Source organism: Sceloporus undulatus, chromosome 6 (genome assembly GCF_019175285.1).
Source record: "Sceloporus undulatus isolate JIND9_A2432 ecotype Alabama chromosome 6, SceUnd_v1.1, whole genome shotgun sequence".
Lineage (NCBI taxonomy): Eukaryota > Metazoa > Chordata > Lepidosauria > Squamata > Phrynosomatidae > Sceloporus > Sceloporus undulatus.
Genome location: NC_056527.1, coordinates 146,095,847 through 146,113,404, shown reverse-complemented (window position 1 = coordinate 146,113,404; position 17,558 = coordinate 146,095,847). Strand labels below are relative to the sequence as shown.

The following is a 17,558-nucleotide window of genomic DNA, read 5'->3' as shown; positions in this document are numbered from 1 at the left end:
TTATCTTAGAATAGTGAAATCTACTCCTTTAACTGTTTACCAGGTGAAATCTCCCAACATTTTGTTTCTGGGGATGTGGTCCTGTTGGCTGTTGGGGTTACAGGAGGGGGGGCTGCATTGTCCACTTTCTCCACACCATGCACAGTTTTACGTACATTTGTCATGACTCTTCTTGCCTTTTTAAAAAACCCAAACCCTTCTGTTGTTAGTCCTTGGAGGAAATGCTTCTGCCCATCAGGAGGGGAGGTCTGCTTTGAGCATATTATTCCTCCCACTCTTGTCCAGCAGACAAATTGTACATGCAGAAGTTTCAGTGCATGAATTATCTCCTGTGCTTTATTATTTATTTATGTATTTAATTTTATTTATATTCCTCTTTCTTTCTAGCGTGAGACCCAAGGAGTCTTATGCCGAACCTAAAACATGATAAAGCTAAGATGATTAAAAAAAAAAAAACAGAGCATGATAAAACAAGATATGCTAAAATGTCATTAATTTTAAAATGGGTAAAATCAGTTTAAAAATAAAAAGCAGCACATATGCACTATGAAAAGACTCTCCATGACCACTTAACCATCAAATGCCTGTGTCAGTAAATACCAGCACAGGCATTACAGCTGAATGGCTACCTGAGTAAAAACCCAGGTGGGCTGCCAGTGAGGCATTCCAGCCATTTGACTATAGTGACTGTGCTGGGAAGGCATTCGCCTTGGTAGGTGACAGGGCTGTGCTGGTGGGCTGGCCAACAGTCTAGGCCTCAGATGCATCTGCAGGACCTTTCTAGTAATGCCTCTTCCTTTTGCAGTTGTTGGGTGTGGCATAAGGCTTGCTCCCTCCTTCTCTTGCCTTTCTACTTTTCAGGAGGACTGTGAGGCTGAGAGTGTTTGGGAAATGGGTGGGCTGAGTATCCTGACTTCTGTCCCTATCACACCCCGGGTGGTCTGCTTCTTGTGTGCCAGCAGTGGACATGTGGAGGTAAGGTGTTCATTTGACCATCCACCCGGAAAGTTCCAGAGAGGGTGCTTTGTGTGCATGATGACAGGTTTGAGTCCTTCATAAAGACTCCCAGTTATTTGGGCAGAGTCAGCTGCCATCTGAGAGGCTGCCTGACCTTCCTCTGAAGGAAAAGTCTAGCTGAGCCAGTTCTGACTAGCTTTTCACAAGGCTGACCAGTGGTTGCCATGGGGCAGGTCCCCATCCATTTCAGTGCAGTTTGGTGTGGATGGCTGAGCTTTATCTCCCCCCTCAGTGTTACAGCCTGGGGTGGATGATAGTGTGTATGGTCTTCCTGGAAACACACACTAAGGGCATGTGGGACTGTGGACCAGATCATGAGCATGGAAGTGACCCCACAGCATGCTCTTTGGAGACACAGCCACTGGAAGCCAGCTGTGTGAAAAGTGGGTGGCCTTGGTGCACAGCTGACCCACTAACTTGCATTCTTCCCTTGCAGTTTGTTTATTGCCAGGTGTGCTGTGAACCTTTCCACAAGTTCTGTCTAGAGGATAGTGAGCGCCCCTTCGAGGACCAGTTGGAGAACTGGTGCTGCCGTCGCTGCAAGTTCTGTCATGTGTGTGGGAGGCAGCATGAGGCCACCAAGGTAGCTGGGCAGCCTTTGGGGGACTGCTGTGAATGAGGAGCTCACTGGGCTCTGTAGCATCCCGAGGGTGGCGGTGAGGGCATTTCCCAAATGCACCTTGGCAGCATGATGTGCTCCAGAAGGGTGTCAGAGCTTAAAAGTAGTGTGAGAGGCTTTGGGGATTGGCCAAACAGGTTGCTGCTGCCTCTTGTGTTTCTGCAGCAATTGCTGGAGTGTAACAAGTGCCGAAACAGCTATCACCCGGAGTGCCTGGGACCAAACTACCCAACAAAGCCCACCAAGAAGAAGAAAGTTTGGGTGAGTGACCCCCAAGCGTGGCTAAGGCAGACTTCCCTTCTTCCTCCCTTATCATGAGACTTGGTTAGCACAATTTCCACAGTGGTAGACCTTACCCAGAACCCAGACAAACACCGACATCTGCCCTGTGTGCCAACTGTGTGTCCCCACCCCATGGGCCATGGCAAAGGAGGGGGCTTGGGTTCCCTTCCATGGTTCACCAACAGGGGCAGCCTCTTTAGCAACACAGGCTGCATTGGTAATGTACATGCATTGCCTTGGGAACGCTTTCTTGCCTGGATCCTTTCTATTTTTGCTGTGCTGCTGCTGTGGCACTTTGTGCTTTTACCATATTGCTGGTTTCAGCTTTCAATACTTTTGAGCAGTGAGCAAAGAAATGGCGTGAATCCTAGAATAATAGAGTTGGAAGAGACCACAAGGACCATCCAGTCCAACCCCCAGCCATGCAGGAACTCTCAATCAAAGCATAACCGACAGGTGGCCATCCAGTCTGTTATTTGTTGTGAATACACAAGCTCTTGTCTCTCTTCCCAGATCTGCACTAAATGTGTCCGCTGCAAGAGCTGTGGGTCAACAACTCCAGGCAAAGGGTGGGATGCCCAGTGGTCTCATGACTTCTCCCTGTGCCACGATTGTGCCAAACTCTTTGCTAAAGGTGAGGAGAGGCTGGGAGCACAGCTGGTGACAAATCCACAGGCGGAGGAGGGGAAGGTTGCAAACAAAGTGGGTGAGGCAAGCCCATGTGCTTGTCTGCCTCCCTGTCCTTCACATTATATATTCAGGGCAACCGCCAGGTAACAATCTGTTGTCTGCTTGTGGCAAAACCACCTGGTAGCCACGTGTCTCTAATGACAGCTAGCCCTGAGTCCTCTTCAGCCAGTTGCTGAGGAGTGGGGGGATCTGCCTGCAGGAGCCCAGTCTCAGCCCTTTGTCTCCCTTGCAGGGAATTTCTGCCCCCTCTGCGACAAATGCTATGATGATGATGACTATGAGAGCAAGATGATGCAGTGTGGGAAATGCGACCGCTGGGTCCATTCCAAGTGTGAAAACCTCTCTGGTGAGGCCCTGTTACAGCCCCTTCCCACCTGAGCAGTGGCATGTGCAAACAGGAAACTAATGCCTGAGCACTCTGGCAAAGCCAGCCTGGCTTATGAAGAGTGGGGGCAAGTTCTTCCATTGTCTGCCTGGGGCAAAACCAGCTGGTAGACACACTACCTCTGGATGGGGGGCATCAGAATGCTGGCAAAACCCAGGAGGCGAACAGCATGTGCTGTGGGAGTTTAATCTGGACTGAGGGGCTTCAGGGAGCCCAGAGGCCCTTTTCCTGCCTTCTGGGGAAGGGTTTTTGGGGTTTTTTTGTTTTTTGTGGGAGGGGGAGGAATCATTCATGGATCTGTATCCAAGGCAGAGAGTTGTGTCTTAGTCCACTCCAGTCCCCTCTAGTTTTATCAACGTAAACACTGTTTGTCTGTCCCTGAGGGTTGCCTACTGCCTGTCCAGCCCTCAACTGAGACATTCAGCCCTCTCTGCCTTGGCATCCACAACGTAACAGTTGTCCTGTCTCCTTTCAGATGAGATGTATGAGATCCTTTCCAACCTGCCAGAGAGTGTGGCTTACACCTGCATAAACTGCACAGAACAGCATCCTGCAGAATGGCGCCTGGCACTGGAGAAAGAGCTGCAGCTCTCTCTGAAGCAGGTTTTAGCTGCCCTGTTCAATTCCAGGACTACCAGCCACTTGATGCGCTACCGACAGGTAGGCCTGACTCCCCTCCTAACCCTCTTCCTGGGGCTGCATAAACATCTCTGACCTCCAACTGCTGGGATCTGGGCCCAGTGGGGATGGGGGAGCTCCAGGTATGATATTCCTTTTAGGGTTCCTAGGACATGCAAAGCAGAACTAGAACTGTGTTACCATTCCTGGTTGGTGGCAGTTGTGAAGGTGCATGTCAGAGGCTAATAGCTAAAGAGGAACAGAAACCCAGCTTTCTGTCTCCAGTGGAAGATGCTGGTATTCCTAGCATACTAGAGTTGGAAGGGGCCTCAGGGGCCATTAAGGGCACCCCCTCCCCCCGATTCAACCCAAACTCAAATCTGAAGCAGGCCTAGCAGCAGGGAGCTGCCTTGAGTCCCTATTCCAAAAGGAAGGTGGGATATAAATAAATATCATTATCATCATCATCATCATTGCCGTCCAGCTTCTTTCTGAGGATGCCCAGAGAAGGAGACCCCACTTCCCTCTCCTGTTCCATACATTTCACAGAGTGGCATTGCGTGATAGATTCAGAACTTGTTCTGCCCTCTTTGTATCCTGTCTCCAGGCAGCCAAACCCCCCGACTTAAATCCTGAGACGGAGGAGAGCGTCCCATCCCGCAGCTCTCCAGAAGGCCCAGATCCGCCCGTGCTAACGGAGGTCAGCAAGCAGGAGGAGGAGCAGCCACTGGACCTAGAGAGCGTGAAAAGAAAAATGGACCAAGGAAGCTACACTTCTGTGGTATGTCTCCAGAGAGGCTGCTGTCCAGCCTCTTTCTGAAGATGCCCAACGTAGGAAACCGCCACCTTTCTAGGCAACTGGTTCCACTGCTGAACCTCTCTCACTGTCAAGATGTTCCTCCAAATGTCCAGTCAAAATCTACCTTCCTGTAACTTACAGTCACTAGGCCTGGTCCACTCCTCTGGTCTGCTTCCTCTTCTCTATCATGACCCTTGAGGTATTTAAAGAAGGCGATCATGTCACCCCTTAGTCTTCTCTTCACCAGGCTGAACTTGCCCAGCTCTTTCAACCTTTCCTCATAGGTTTTGTTCTCCATCCCTCTTATCATCCTGGTTGCCCTTCTCTGAAACTGCTCCAAATTGTTTCCATCCTTTTTAAAAGGCACCCAGAAGAGAATGCGGTACTCCAGATGAGGCCTTACCAGGCTTTCTCCTGTGCCCTTGCATGTGCACAGTCTTTGTAGCAGTACTGCTACCTGTTGGTAGTGGCGTGCTGAGCATATAAAGGGGGCCTGCTGGGCCACTGACCAGTTAGAGAGAGGGCGGCCTTTGGCTGCTTGGCCTTCCGACTGGGAGTCTGAAGAGGGCCGTGCCCTGAGATGGCAGAGAGTGAACAGCCTGTTTCTTCCATCCAGCTGGAGTTCAGCGACGATGTCGTCAAGATCATTCAGGCAGCCATCAATGCTGACGGAGGGCAGCCAGAACTGAAAAAGGCCAACAGCATGGTGAAGTCCTTCTTTATTCGGGTGAGCCAGGTTTAGCTCTTCCTTGAAAGAGGGACTGCCTTCTGCATGCAGATGCCAATGTAAGCATTCTTGTTTCTTTTTAAATCGGTTGCCTGTGAAGCAATTTAAGGCCATGACTTGGCAAACCTCTGTCCCCAATAAATCTTCCTGGCTGTAAATTCATAGAGATCCTGAGCAGCCTCCTTGAAGTGTTAATGGTGTATCTTGTAAAGTGCAGTCTTTCTCCCCTTTAGCAAATGGAGCGTGTTTTTCCATGGTTCAGCGTGAAAAAATCAAGATTTTGGGAACCTAATAAAGTTACACCCAAGTAAGTAACTTCCATTGCTTGATCTATTGTTGCCACTGCTATCTCGCTTTCAAAGGACGGTATTTCACTTCCCACAGCTGTGCCATGGCTGGGCCCTGATACATAAAGGGGGATGAGGGCCCTCTGGGACTGTGCTGTTTTGCTCCTCTGGCAAGAAGGTATGGCATTCTACCTTCCAGGGAGATCCCAGACTCAGGGCTGTGAGTTGGAGCTGGATGGGCAGCCCTGCCCAGGGGCTGTCTGACACACGGCTCTGCCTCTTGGTGCTTTTCAGCAGTGGGATGCTTCCGAATGCCGTCTTGCCCCCATCACTTGACCATAACTACGCGCAGTGGCAAGAACGCGAAGAAAACAGCTGTGCTCAGCAACCGCCTCTGAGAAAGAAAATCATTCCTGCTCCCAGATCCAAAGGGCCCGGAGAGCCCGACTCCCCAACCCGGCTGTATCCTCCTACACCGCCCATCTCCAGTGAGAGCCTGAGTCTCGTTGCCTGGGGCAGCCCTGCATAATAGGGCTGTCACTGAGGGAGGGAGTCGGAGGCAGGGGTTGGTCTTGTCCAGCTAGAATTGGGGCCTGGCTGGAGGCCTGAAGTTTGATCCATCCCCTGGCCAGGGGCTCTGGGTGAAACCCTCTTCTCTTTTCCCTGGGGCTGCATCATTGGTTGGACTGTGTTTTATTTTTTTAAGCAAACAGCTCTGCAGACCAACCTTTTTCTCCAGAAGTCAGTTCCAAGATCTCCTCCCCCAAGCATCTCTAGTCAGGATTTGAAAGTGAATGATCCTCTTCTTGTTATTTATTCTGTAGATTCCGACAGAACCCAGGAGGACAACCCAGAACTTGTCCCCCCTCCAGATGTGGAAGATAACCGGCAGTGTGTGCTTTGCTTGAAGTATGGTGATGATGGGGGAAACGTAAGTTGCGCCTTGGCAGCACAGTGTGTGTTGCATGATGTAGCAGGTGCCTTTCAGCTGCTGGTTCTCCTGGAAGGGCCCAAGAAGTTACAAGGCCTCACCTTCAAGTCCTTGTTGGCTCTCTGTCCAACTGATCCAGACTCGCCTCTGTCATTTGTCTTGCTTTCCACTGAGCGCTGGCAGTTTCCCCTGTGGCTCTTTGTTATTATTATTATTACTATTATTATTAAACTTTATTTCTAAAGTGCTGTAATTATACACAGCGCTGTACAAAGTCAATAAAATTAAGGAATATATAAAAGCCTGCCTGAGGCGTACACTCTAAAAGTAATAACAATTAGATAGAGTAATAGATAAAATTACAATATAGGAAAGAGAAAACAAATTAAAAAACATCAGATATAAAAGCAAATCACATCAAACATTATCAGACAGCCAGATGACAATCACAAATTCCCTGAGAATGCTTCCCTAAACAATATGGTTTTCAGCTCAGCCTTAAAACTGGTTAGGGAAGTGATGAGCCGTGCATGCAGAGGAAGAAGGGTCCAGGAATGAGGGGCAGCAAGAGAGAAGGGACGGATCCGGGACGGGGCAGAGAAAATCCTGGGTTGAGAGAGGAGACTTTGGGTACCAGAACGGAGAGTGCGAGTAGAGATGTAGGGAGAGAGAAGATCAGTTAAATAAAGGGGCCATCCCATGCAGGGCTTTAAAGGTGAGTAACAAAAGTTTGTACCTGATGCGCAAAGGAAGAGGGAGCCAGTGAAGGGAAGACAACAGAGGGGAGACATGATCACAACGGCGAGCGAGTGAAATAATGCGTGTAGCTGAATGCTGAACAGAAATTAATGGGTGGAGGTGAGAGAGAGGAAGCCCTGCCAGGAGGAGGTTACAGTAGTCTAGTCGTGAGACCACTAGGGCATGGACCAGTGTTTTTGCGGTAGAAGCTGAGAGATATGGACGCATTTTGGCAATATTATAAATCAAAAATCTACAGACCTTGGCTGTAGTCTGGATCTGGGGGATAAATGACAAACAAGAGTCGAAAATGAAACCAAGACTCCGGGCTTCCTGGACCGGCTGGATGGAGATGTTATTGACAGAAATAGAAAAGGAGTAGTGAAGGGTGGGCTTAGGTGGGAAAACAAGAAGCTCAGTCTTGGACATACTGAGCTTCAGACGCCGACGGTGCATCCAGTGGGAGACAGCTGTTAAACAGAATGATATTTGCTGTTCTAGCTCTGGTGAAAGATTAGGGGTGGAAAGGTACAGTTGGGTATCATCAGCGTATAAATGGTAGGAGAAACCAAAAGAACTAATAAGTTTGCCAAGGGAGAGTGTGTATAAAGAGAATAAAAGGGGACCCAAAACAGAGCCCTGAGGAACTCCAACAGATAAGGGGACAGAGGACGAGGTCTGACCACCCGAGACCACTGTAAAAGATCTATCTGACAGGTAAGATGTGAACCAGTCGAGGACAAGGCCCGAGAAACCAAGGTCAGAGAGTACGTCTATTAGGAGACAGTGGTCCACGGTGTCGAAGGCCGCAGACAGATCGAGAAGGACAAGGATAGAGTAGAGGCCATTTGCCTTGGCCCGCAAAAGATCATTCAAGATCTTAGTGAGGGCTGTCTCTGTGGAGTGCCGTGTGCGAAAACCAGACTGGAAGGGATCCAGAACAGAGTTGGTTTCAAGAAACTCAAGACAGTGTGAATAGACAACTCATTCCAACACCTTAGAAAGAAAAAGAAGAAGAGAGATTGGATGAAAGCTAGCCAAGGAAGAAGGGTCGAGAGAAGGTTTTTTCAGAATAGGGGAAACTAAGGCATGTTTGAAAACCGAGGGGAAGGAACCCGAAGAGAAAGAGAGATTAAAGATATAGAGGAGGGAGGGTAACAGAGAAGGGGCTATAGAGATTAGAAGATTGTGCTTGTTGGCCCTCCTTTGCCATAGCTGCCTGTGGAAGATGACATCCGTTGCCCCCTCAAGTGCTTTGCCCTCAGCCGTGTTCTCAGTGCCTTTGGGGGAATCTTCCTCTCACTGCAGGATGCAGGTCGCCTCCTCTACATTGGCCAGAATGAGTGGACCCACGTGAACTGTGCCCTGTGGTCAGCAGAAGTGTTTGAAGATGATGATGGCTCGCTGAAGAACGTGCACATGGCTGTGATCCGAGGGAAGCAGCTGGTGAGCAGGAGGAGAGATAATGGGAATAATGAATATGCAGGACGTGCAGTTCAAAAACAACAGCAACAACAATATGTCTGTCTCCCATTTGTTACCACAATACAGAAGGATTTTGGAGAGCTATTACCATCTCCTTACATATTTGATGGGGGTTGGGGGGCGGTGCCTTCTGTTTCTTCAATCTCCGTGAGATAACGCACCCGAGTTTGAAGATGTCTGTGTGCAAAATGGGAAGAGATCCCTGAACCCTTCCTGTACGATTACCCTTATTTTGCTTTACTGTTAGCAAGATCCTCTTTTGCAACAACACTAGAAACCTTTTTGAAAGGTGATCCATGCTTTTTAAAGAATAGGATGGGTCCCTTTTGTGAACTCTCCAAGGCCAGAGCAGAAGCATAGAAAGTCTTCTTTTGAAACTAAGAGGCAGCCAGTTGTGGAAGCTGCTGCCCTGAAATCATCAGGAGCTTAGCCCACTCCATGTATCTGAGTCTACCTTGCCATGGCCTTCCTAATCTTAATCGCAGCCCTTTTGCATACTGTGGCAGATTATCTGTGCTAATCTGTGGCAGATTAGCAAACCTAAAGTCTTTCTTCCGAGGGGGGTTAAAACATGAAGCCCAGAAGACCCAAGTTTGTGTGGTGAACATAATGAATCAGGGTAAGGGTGCACTCAGTCAGGTGACAAATTCCTTGGGCTGCCATTGCTGTCGGCAGACTAGTGCAGCAACAGCAGGAGTTCCCTTGGAGGAGTGTTTTGGAGTACCCTCCTTGTGACCCAATGGCCATACCACCTGCTCCCTTTGACCATGCTGCCCTCAAGTGCATTTATTTGACCCTTGGCCATAACATGGAAATCTGTTTTTCAGAGATGCGAGCTTTGTCAGAGGCCTGGAGCCACTGTGGGATGCTGCTTGACCTCCTGCACAAGCAACTATCACTTCATGTGCTCCCGGACCAAGAACTGTGTTTTCCTGGAGGACAAGAAAGTGTACTGCCAGCGTCACCTGGACCTGATCAAAGGGGAGGTGAGTGCCCGCTTCCTGTCTTTTCTCACCTCCATCTACCTCTGCCAACTTGCAGGGCTCAGCTTGGGTATCTTTTGTCTGATCTTCAGTTGAACTGTCCAGACCTCTTGTCTGCTTGCTGCAGGTGGTACCAGAGAATGGCTTTGAGGTACTGAGAAGAGTCTTTGTGGATTTTGAAGGAATTAGCTTAAGGAGAAGGTTTCTCAATGGTCTGGAACCAGCAAATATCCACATGATGATTGGTAAGGCCTTGACCACTAGCCTTGGAAGGGGGGCTGCTACGACTGGGCCCCTTCCACTGACCCTTACAGACCGTCTCTTGAACTGTTTTCCATACAGGGTCAATGACAATTGACTGCCTTGGGATTCTGAATGATCTTTCTGACTGTGAGGACAAGCTCTTCCCCATTGGTTACCAGTACGTACAGGCTGACTCCTGAGCGGGTGGCAGAGCCTGTGGCACCCTTTCTGAAAGGGGTTTCCAAGACCCACCAAGGAAGGTTTTTGGCTGAAAAGGACTGTGTGCAGGCAAGCGCAGCACAGCCTTGACACTCCCCTATGCACATCTTGGTCACACCTGATGTCATTTTTCCCCAGGTGTTCCCGGGTGTACTGGAGCACAACGGACGCTCGGAAACGCTGCGTCTACACATGCAAAATTATGGAATGCCGCCCACCCGCTCTGGAGCCAGATATCAACAGCACAGTTGAACACAATGACAACAGGACGATTGCTCACAGCTTGGGGCTGTTTCCAGGTGAGTCTTTTCAGCTGCAGCAGCTGCTATGCCAAGCCTCTGCCTGCCAGCAAGTTGGGCTTCCACTTGGGTCCCTTTCTCTTGGGTGCATGGCAGGGCCAGTGCTGCTTGTGGGTAGGAGCCAGGTGCTTTTAGCAGAAGGTAGAGCATGATTCTTCCCCAGCCAAGGCTGCATCCTCACACTTGGTTGTTAAATTGGGCACAACGTCTGTGCCATGTTACAGTATCCACAGTGCTGATGGTTAGGTGGCACAATGCAGTATGTGCCACCTAAGAAGCTTCATGGATGTCTTAAGAAAAGTGACCAGTTGAGAGAGGAGGAGTGGGGCTTTTAATAGAGTAAATTAAGGCAGGATGCCTGAATATCACTTGCTCACTGTGGCATGATGTCTTCCCTTTTTGCTCCATTCTCTGAATGGCAGTGGCATAAAGACTCAGCTGGCATACTTCTTTAGTGAAACTGTTTCGTTCCTTCCTTTTGTTTAAATTCATGAGAGTTCCTGACCTTCTTTTTTCTTCTGCAGCAGATATTCCAACCAGGGAAGGCCAGGTGTTGCCATCTGTCCTGAGCCCTTCCTCTGCCGATCTTCCTCTTCATCCCCAGCACTTCAGGGCTCTGCGGATCAGGACTCCAAGCTTTTCCCCTGCCCAGAGATCTCCCGGTTCGCGCCCATTGCCCTCTGCAGGTCTGACTTCCCCACCCTCTGTTTTGTGAAGCTACTTTGTGTTGCATGACTTGGCTGCTGATAGGACTGCCTTCATGCCTTTTCTATGCCCACTGTTCTGTTCAAGCTTCTCTCAGTAGCCTGGAACCTCCAGTAGGTCTCTGCCAATGCCAAAGCTTTCTCTGTGTCTTCAGAACTCCATACAAAGCCTGAGGCCCTCTCAGGCACAATGTAGCTTAGTAGTCCCATGTGCAAGACTATGTTATGTATCTCCTCTCAACAACCCCCAGAGTCATTGATCAGCCACTATAACCCCCACTATTCCATCACTGATGTGGCAGGGGAGATCAAAGAGGTGTCTGGCTGTGTCCCCATAACCAGAAGCAGAATGAAAGCATCATTCACTGAGGTCTATAAAAGTTCTTCGAAGGAGCCTTACAGATGATGTCATTATTCTGCATCTGACTGTTTATGTGTTTGTTTGTTTGTTTACTGTATTTAAACCCCGCTCTTCAGCCACAAAGGCTCTCACAGTTAGTTAGACATTTCCTTGCCCTCGGGCTTACAATCTAAAAAAGACATGACACAAAAGGAGATGGGAATGGCAGTGGGGAAGGGGACTAAGTCCAGCTGTTCTTCTCTCCCTCTGAGGCCTGGACCATGGCAGGTGGCATGGAGAGAGGGCTATCTGGAGAACTGTATCTCCCTCCACAAGCCTGCCTTTATCTTGCCATCTCCTGGGGCGGACATTTCCTCTGTCCCATCACCCTACAGATACATCTGGTGGGAGCCTTCTTGGTAGCTACTCCCAGGCTCTAGACTTCCCTTTCCAGAGACTACTGCCTTCCTTGCTGTTCTTTCCTAGCTGCATGAGGACCTTTTTGTTTTGGCAGATCATTGTAAGTTGACTGCTTAGGGGGAACAGAGCCTGTCATGTGCTGCACTGGGCTGTTTATATTTGTTTTTAATGGTTCAGCTTTTAATTGCTTTTCATTTTATTGATGTTTAATTATATTTTTAACTATTATAGAATGTATATTTTTAGCTGTATCTGTTTTAATTCTGTAAGCTGCTTTGAGCCCCAGACTGGGGAAGAGGTGAGAGAAGGTGAAATATTAACAGTAATAATAATGACAACCATCACAAACCTTCTTAAGCCTTTGTGACAGAGTGGGATCTGTTTGTTTGGGTGCATGTATGTATGTGTGGAACCTTAAATGACATTTCAGAGGGTGTGTTCTTTGCCTTTTACAATATGTCCTTCTTAGCTACTCACTCGCTCACAGTGTTAAAATGAGCAGACTGGGTCTTTGTGAGGAGAGGGATCCTGGAATTTTGGATCTAATAGGTCCAACAGCTGCTTGATTGGAGCTTTGAAGAAGTCCAAGGAGAGTTGCACCTTTTGTTCTGAAAGTCTGGAAATATTAACAAGAAAATCAAGGCAGAGTAGAGAGAATTGGGGCTTGACAGTACTTGCTTTTGAGGTCTGGGGAACTCTTATTGCTTTTGCCTTCATAGGTTTGCCTATTTGAATTCATAAAAGGTCTTACTGGGCTGTAAAATAAAATATCTCTCTCTTGTCCCCCTCTTTCTTTCTCCTCAGGAAGTCCCACTCCTGTGACACATGAGATTGTGACTGTAGGAGACCCACTGCTATCATCGGGACTTCGGAGCATTGGTTCCAGGAGGCCGAGCGTCTCTCCTCTGTTTCCCCAGCAGCTGAGGTCCTGGGCGGTGCCTCCCAGCAGGGCTGGCACCTCTCACGCCACCAGGCACAGTATCTCTTCAGGACCCAGCATTGCTCCTGCCCTAGAGCAAGCTTCTTCAAACACCAAACCTTCGCTGGGCTCAGCAGCCTCATGCTTTGCCATCCAGAATAGTTCTTCTCCTCCCAGTTTCCTGAAGCCAGCATTAGGGAGTGGAGGTAATGGCACTCCTTCCTCAGAGGGAAGCATGTCTTCAGAGGCCGCACCAGCTGGAGAGCCCACCCCAGCCAAGATGGCAGAGAAGGGCAAGGTGCTGAGCCCCGAGGACTTCAGCTCTTCCCCTGTGAATTCAAAAGCGGACCCTCTGGGGCAGGGCTTGGCTGGCATGGAGACAAACACCAGCAGAACAGGAAAGCTTCCTGAGCCCACACCAGAGCCCCTTTCTTCCAAAGATCCAGTAGCTTTTCTGCCTGTACATCAGAGACCTCCAAAGAAGGAGAAAGACCAGCAGGCGGATCTCCTGCAGCCAGAAAAAACCTGCTCTTATGAGGATCCAGAAGCCAAGGTTTCTGGACCAAGTTTCCTGCCTCCTTCCATCAGTGACCCATTATTGTCTTCTGTGGGCAAAGAGAGGCGGCAGAAAGTTAAGAGGGGAGCAAAGGAGAGACATTCCAGCAAGCTTTTCCCAAGTTCCAGTCTCCTCCCAGCCGGTAACCAAGAAAGCACAGAGCCAGAATTTGCTCACCACACCATGACTCCTGATCCAGTTCCTCAGAGGCTATGCAACAGCATTGCCACTGCTGCTGCTGCTACTGAGAAGGCTGGGGACAACAGCGGCCTTCTGGGCCAGAGAATACCCAAAGCTCCTTTCCAGGGTGACACTGCCCCTTCCAAGGAGATGCAGGCTTCCCAGAAGCGTACAGTGAAGGTAACGCTGACTCCCCTCAAGATGGAAGGGGAGAGTCAATCCAAGAGTGTCCAGAGAGAGAGCAACTCAGAATCACAGACCAAGGAGAGTAACCCAGACCCTGTGACTCAGTCAGGGGACAGCTGTGTTCTTCCAGAAGGCCAGGGTACTTCTTCAGCCCCAGAGGCTCCAGGGAACAGCTACCCGAGCCTCCCTGTGCAGGAGGGCAGCCTAATGCTCCAGGATGAAGCCAAGGCACAGGAAGAGGGGGCCTATAAGCGGCGGTACCCCCGGCGCAGCGCCCGGGCCAGATCCAACATGTTTTTTGGGCTGACTCCCTTGTATGGGGTGAGGTCTTACGGTGAGGAAGACATCCCCTTCTACAGCAACTCCACAGGGAAGAAGCGGGGGAAGAGGTCTGCAGAAGGGCAGGTGGATGGAGCTGATGACCTGAGCACGTCAGATGAGGATGACCTCTACTACTACAATTTCACCCGGACAGTGGTCTCCACTACAGAGGAGCACCTGCCCCCTCATAGCTTGTTCCGAGAAGAGGAACACATCAGCCTGCCAAAAATCTCTCAGCTGGATGGCGTGGATGATGGGACAGAAAGTGATACGAGCATGACGGTGACCACAAGGAAAGGCAACCCAGTGACCAAAAGGAGCAGCAAAGAAAATGGGACCGAGAGCTTGAAAGAGAGCGGGGAGAAGGTGCAAGTGACCAAGAGCTCAGCTGGGCATAAAGCGGCCGAGTCAAAGATAGAGAACTGCCGGGTCAAAGCTCAGAACCAGGATTCTTTGGAAGCGCAGCTGAGCTCCTTGGAGGCTGCCGGCCGGCGTACACGGGCCTCCACAGAACCTCCTGAGAAGAACCTCCTGGACACCTTCAGCACGGAGCTGCTCAAGTCCGACTCAGACAACAACAACAGTGACGACTGTGGGAATATCCTCCCTTCCGACATCATGGACTTTGTGCTGAAAAACACTCCCTCGATGCAGGCCCTGGGGGAGAGTCCTGAGTCTTCATCCTCTGAGCTGCTGACACTGGGAGAAGGCCTGGGCCTTGACAGCAACCGGGGCAAGGACATGGGCCTCTTTGAAGTCTTCTCTCAGCAGCTGCCAAACACTGAACCGGTGGACAGCAGCGTTTCGTCCTCAATCTCTGCGGAGGAGCAGTTTGAATTGCCCTTGGAGCTCCCATCTGACCTCTCCGTCTTAACCACTCGGAGCCCCACAGTTCCTAGCCAGAATCACAGCCGGCTTGCTGTCATTTCTGAATCCTCCCTCTCCTCCACTGGGGAGAGGTCCATATTAGCCTTACCTTCCACTGAGTCTGGTGAGAAGAGGGTGACAGTCACAGAAAAACCTGCTTCCAACGAAGGGGAGCCACCTCTCTTGAGCCCCCGAGTCGAGCCAGCCCCTGACGGACCCCTGACCCCAGACCCCTTCATTCAAGGCCACATGGAATCAGAGCACATAACTAGCCCCCCATGTGGACCCTCCGAGCCGGGCCACGGAGCCAGCCAGGACCTGAGCAGGAACAGTGGGACACCCGGCCTCCAGGTCCCTGTTTCACCCACTCTCCCACATCAGAATTCCAAATACGGGCCAAATACTGCAGAAAACCCAGGTCCCTCTCAGATCTCCAATGCTGCTGTGCAGACAGCCCCTCTCCACCTCAAGGCAGCTGCCGAAAAGCTCCTGGTGGTTAACCAGAACATGCAGCCCCTGTACGTCCTCCAGACACTTCCCAACGGTGTCACGCAGAAGATCCAGCTGACTTCCTCCGTTGGCTCTGCCCAGGGGGTGATGGAGGCTGGCTCGTCCATGCTTGGGCCAATGGCCACGGCAGAGCTCGCATTGGCGGCAGGCTTAAGCCCCAGCTTGCCCTCCTCCCAGCCGCTCTTCCCACCCACCAGCAAAGGGCTGCTGCCCATGCCTCACCATCAGCACTTGCATTCCTTCTCTGCTGGCCCCCAGGGCAGTTTCCCACCCACACTGGGCAGTCCTGCCTCCAGCCTTCTGATCGGCGTCCAGCAGCCCCCTGAGCCCGAAGCCAGTCAGAGGGGGGAGATGGGCTCCTCCGCCAGCACCTCACCATCCAGCCTCAGCAAGAAACGGCCGATTGCACGGCTGCAGTCTCGGAAGAACAAGAAGCTCGCCCCATCTGACATGGCCCCCAACATGGCACTGATCAACTTCACTCAGCCCCAGCTTCCCAGTCATCCAGGCCTCCTGAACCTGGGAGGATCTGTCAGTAACTCTGCATCCCACAGGCCTGTCCCCAACATCATCAAGCGCTCAAAGGCTGGCGGGGTCATGTACTTTGAGCAGTCGCCGCTCTTGCCCCAAGGGGCGGCAGTCGGAACACCTCCCAATATGGCTGGGCCAGAAACTGGGCACCTTGCCTCTGGGCCAGCATCGGGTCTCCCCTCCCCTCCCTCTGCACTCAACATTGTCTCTATGCAGACCGTGTCCTCCCCCACCACGGCCATGTCAGTCACCGGGCACGTGCTGGGGCAGGCCTCGGTTGCCCTGGCCAGGCCAGGGTTGCGTGGTGTCTCTGACATGGGCCCACTCAGCAACCTTCTTCTCAAAGCCACCCAGCAGAGCCTGGGTCTTCCGGAGCAACACACTGCCCCACCGCCCTCTGGGTCAGGGATATTTTCACCGCTTGCTGATTCCTCAACGGCTCAGGCTGCAACTCCTGCGGTGGCGGAGGCATCATCATCTGGCATGTGCATCTTGTCTTCACAGACTCTGGGCAAGGCCACTGATCCAGACAGCTCTTACCAGTCTGGAGGGCCTCTGATCCAAATCCTGGCCAGCAAAAATGGGGCCATTATACCTCAGCCAGAAGCACCTCCACTCTCCCACTTCCCCCAGTTGGTAGATATTGCTAACCCAGCAGCTTTGGAGCAAAGCAAGACCTCCTCTTCCTCTTCTGCCATGCAGACCAGCTTGGCTGCTTCTCCTGGGAGCTCCCTGTCCACTGAACCTGCAAATTCCATGAAAGCAAAACTCAAAGTCAAGCGGCTTGAGCCCTTATTAGACAGCAGAGGGCCTGGAAAGAAGCACAAAATGTCTCCCTTCTGGACCGGTTCCCCAGAGAAGGAAGCTCCCCAGCGAGGCACAAGGGTGTCAAGCCAGGATATGTGTGGAAGGTAAGAGATGGAAGCCCTTGGCATTCTATCCCTTCTGACAAAGCAGCCTCCTTTTTTCAGTATCCTTTACTTTGGACAATTTTATGCCATACAGTAGCTTCCCAAAGCAAGATGAAACCATAAAGCAAACAAAACTGCGAGCTTCCCTTCCTGGGCACCAAGCCTGTTCCGAGAGGGCCATGGGCAACTTTTCTTGTGAGCCATTTTTAGGAGAAGGCTTGCTCCCTTAGTGGGGCAGGTGGGCCAAGGGGAGAGGGTGGCAGGCATGTGGGGTGAAGGAAGGACCTCAAGGCCTCCTCCAAGAGGGTGGTGTGCATTTCCTGGCTGCCTCCATTGGGGCATTGGGGTTGCTCTATATTTTTGAGGCACAGCAATCCTTCTGCTCAGGAGTCTGCATATCACACCTCCTCTCATTCCAAAGCAGCACCCCTCTCCACCCTGCTGGTAGCCCTGGGCAGCACATGGTGCTGCCTGAAAGAACAGAGAGCATGTTCCTCTTTTGTGGCTGCTTCTCTCTGTTGGTGGAGCAGAGCATTACTGGGCTTGTGACAGGTTTTGTTGACCAAGCTCACATTTGGGTGCAGCACTGAGTATTCCCACCTCCCCAGCCTGAGTTAAGTCCTTCTGTCTGTCTGTCTGTCTGTCTGTCTGTCTGTCCTAGGCTTCCTGCTCTGAAAGTGCAGGCAGAGGAGGAGGCCACAAGCATAGGTCCCCCACCCTCAAAAGCGGCTGGGTAAGTCCAGCAAGCCTCTCTGCAGTTGTTCTGTATTTTGGGTTGTGAGCCCATCAGG

General features: G+C 51.0%; 1 protein-coding gene across 4 annotated transcripts in view; it reads left to right on the top strand.

Annotated features, from left to right (window-relative positions):
* The window catches only part of KMT2A (lysine methyltransferase 2A), a 47,261-nt gene that overhangs the window by 23,032 nt on the left and 6,671 nt on the right, over positions 1–17,558 (top strand). For 2 of the 4 annotated variants that reach the window (XM_042477352.1, XM_042477355.1), the window contains exons 10-28: positions 862–975; positions 1,454–1,600; positions 1,802–1,897; positions 2,432–2,552; positions 2,841–2,954; positions 3,469–3,653; positions 4,219–4,392; positions 5,027–5,137; positions 5,371–5,444; positions 5,719–5,912; positions 6,249–6,355; positions 8,402–8,539; positions 9,406–9,564; positions 9,689–9,806; positions 9,904–9,982; positions 10,162–10,322; positions 10,847–11,008; positions 12,591–16,767; positions 17,429–17,500. In XM_042477352.1, the coding sequence (XP_042333286.1) occupies positions 862–975; positions 1,454–1,600; positions 1,802–1,897; positions 2,432–2,552; positions 2,841–2,954; positions 3,469–3,653; positions 4,219–4,392; positions 5,027–5,137; positions 5,371–5,444; positions 5,719–5,912; positions 6,249–6,355; positions 8,402–8,539; positions 9,406–9,564; positions 9,689–9,806; positions 9,904–9,982; positions 10,162–10,322; positions 10,847–11,008; positions 12,591–16,767; positions 17,429–17,500 (6,503 nt within the window). The remainder of the gene's footprint in view (positions 1–861; positions 976–1,453; positions 1,601–1,801; positions 1,898–2,431; positions 2,553–2,840; positions 2,955–3,468; positions 3,654–4,218; positions 4,393–5,026; positions 5,138–5,370; positions 5,445–5,718; positions 5,913–6,248; positions 6,356–8,401; positions 8,540–9,405; positions 9,565–9,688; positions 9,807–9,903; positions 9,983–10,161; positions 10,323–10,846; positions 11,009–12,590; positions 16,768–17,428; positions 17,501–17,558) is intronic. The other 2 variants (XM_042477353.1, XM_042477354.1) reach the window with 2 other exon arrangements.